This window comes from Alosa pseudoharengus, unplaced genomic scaffold (genome assembly GCF_046254945.1).
Source record: "Alosa pseudoharengus isolate Yale_2024_CS ecotype anadromous, Long Island Sound unplaced genomic scaffold, YU_APseudo_1.1 YU_APseudo_1.1_scf_21, whole genome shotgun sequence".
Taxonomy (NCBI): domain Eukaryota; kingdom Metazoa; phylum Chordata; class Actinopteri; order Clupeiformes; family Clupeidae; genus Alosa; species Alosa pseudoharengus.
Window position 1 is genome coordinate 12730811 of NW_027468674.1, and position 2500 is coordinate 12733310.

Here is a 2500-nt window from a genome sequence, read left to right on the forward strand (position 1 = left end):
CACCAGGAAATAAGGAATAACTGCAAAAAGTTTGACTGGTGATCAGTCAGTGTGTGTGTGTGTGTGTGTGTGTGTGTAGAACAAGTGCTTATCGGAGAAAAGACATGACACCACTGTGTGTGAGTGTGTGTGTGTGTTTTAGTGTGTGTGTGTGTATGGGTGTTTTAGTGTGTGTGTGGGTGTGTGTGTGTGTGTGTGTGTGTTTTAGTGTGTGTGTGTGTGTGTGTGTGTTTGTGTTTTAGTGTGTTTTAGTGTGTGTGTGTGCATGCTCCTTACCAGTCAATGCCCCGCTGGTAGTTGGGCCCACTAAAGAACTGCACCTCCTCAAATGACACCGGGCTGGGGAAACTACTGGAGATGGCAGGATGGAGGGAGAGAAACGAGTGCAAAGCTGTTGTACCTACAGAGAGAGAGAGAGAGAAAAATAGAGAGAGAGAGAGAGAGAGAGAGAGAGAGAGAGAGAGAAATAGAGAGAGAGAGAGAGAGAGAAAGAAAGAAAGAGAAAGAAAGAGAGAGACCATGAGAGAAAAAGAAAGAAAGAAAGAAAGAGAAAGAAAGAAAGAAAGAAAGAAAGAAAGAGAGAGAGGAGAGAGAGGAAGACCAAAAAAAATAAAGAAAGAAAGGAAGAGAGAGAGCAACCAATGAAAGAATACATAAGAATACAACTCTATGTTATAGGCACTACATTTTTCAATCTGTTTTCTCTCTCACTGTCACTCCTCAGTTTCATAGTTGCACTGCAGACCTGCTGTTGTTTTGTTTTGTTCGATTGTTATTACCATCTTATATTACACACATGGCTAACTTGCTCATGCAGACTATTAAAATCACTCGTCGGTGCTTTAAGCAGCACTAAAGTAGTCATTAACAAAATGGCTCAGTGCTAAACGGGCTAGAGTACTTCACCAAAAATGAGACCTGTTCCGCGGTGCTGTGTATTCAGTAGCTTACAGCTGTATAAAAATACAACAACAGCTAGGGCTTTAATGATTAATCAATTAGCTGTATATTAATTGGCAACTATTTTGATAATTGATTAATCTGTTTGTGCCATTTTTGTGGAAAATGCATATGATTTCTCTGATTGTAGCCTCTTAAACTCTTTTCAAAAGCTTGAACACTGAAAATGTTCAGCTTTACTCAATTCTTCACCATTTTCTGGGATTTTACTGATCAAACAACTAAACGATTAATCAAGAAAATAATAGGCAGGTTAATATGAAAATAATCTTTACAGCCATAATAAGAACACACCTGCTATGGATAACCACCTAAAAATGAAACATCTGCTGCCATCAGTTAGAACTAGCAGTAATGTTAGCACCAGCACTGTACTGGTAACGTACGACTAGTCAACTACTATTATGCAAAACAATTTCAGTAGTCATGAAGCCTCTAGTATTGTGGAGTGTTTCGATAACATCTGTTCTTTCACTTGAGGTCTACCTCCATTTGAATTAAACAATGTCACAGATTAAATTAGAAGCAGTCAATCATCAGTGTTCAGGTTATATATATATATATATATATATATATATATATATATATATATATATATATATTCAGATTCATATAACCAAATGCAGACTTGCACTGATAAGTGCAGATGAGTCACACAGATGAATTCCACTGTGTAATGACTCAATATGATAATCAGAGGAACACTGCATAGCACAGTAATTTCCACTTCATTTCCCACTTCAAATGCATTCAAATGTTTGTTCCCAACACTGGAATTAAAGCCAAGTTCTTCTAGACATGAGAGTTAGGAGTCTGGCGGCAGGGGCGTAGATTTGCGTAGGGACCGAAGGACGTGTCCACACCAGGGATGGATTACTGCACGGGCCTACCGGGCCCAGGCCCATGGGCCCAAGGGGTCAGGGGGCCCTGAAGCCCAAGCCTTTGCATGGAATCATTGCCTCAATATCAACAAATCAGGATGTAGGCTATGAATCTGATTGAATTTAGTATTGGCCATCCCCAAAATGCACCAGAATAGAGGAAATCACATCAAACAAATTAACCCCCCCCCCCCCCCCCTCCCACATATACGACAATAAGTGGGGGGCCCTTAATACATCTGGGCCCAGGGGCCCGAAAGTTCATAATCCGCCCCTGGTCCACACCAATGTCTAATTACGACTGAAATGTCCCCACCAATATTCAGGTCGAAATGGGGAAAAAAGCGCTCACATCATTAAATCATTTCTCACTTCAGTGCTGCGGATCATCTCGTACAGATCTTGTAATGTGCAGTAGCCTATAAGGGTAAATTGCGCTGATTTGAAGTTACCTATAATAACTACCAGTGAGCCGCAGTCTCCTGCGCAGCATGGCGCAGCGATTCAGCTTCACTTCACTACAAGGCATATGAAGTGCGTCCAAATTCACCCATTCTTCTCTGTTGAACTCCTCGAGAAGTAGGCTAGGCCTACTCATCAGACATGTGTCACATGAAAGAGCCTTTTCTCAGCTTTTAAACGGTGCTATAGCCACTATT

General features: G+C 41.0%; 1 protein-coding gene across 1 annotated transcript in view; it reads right to left on the bottom strand.

Annotated features, from left to right (window-relative positions):
- ndst2b (N-deacetylase/N-sulfotransferase (heparan glucosaminyl) 2b) overlaps positions 1–2500 on the bottom strand; it is a 22174-nt gene that overhangs the window by 6458 nt on the left and 13216 nt on the right. Inside the window, exon 8 of the mRNA XM_076297917.1 lies at positions 277–400. Within this exon, the coding sequence (XP_076154032.1) occupies positions 277–400 (124 nt within the window). The remainder of the gene's footprint in view (positions 1–276; positions 401–2500) is intronic.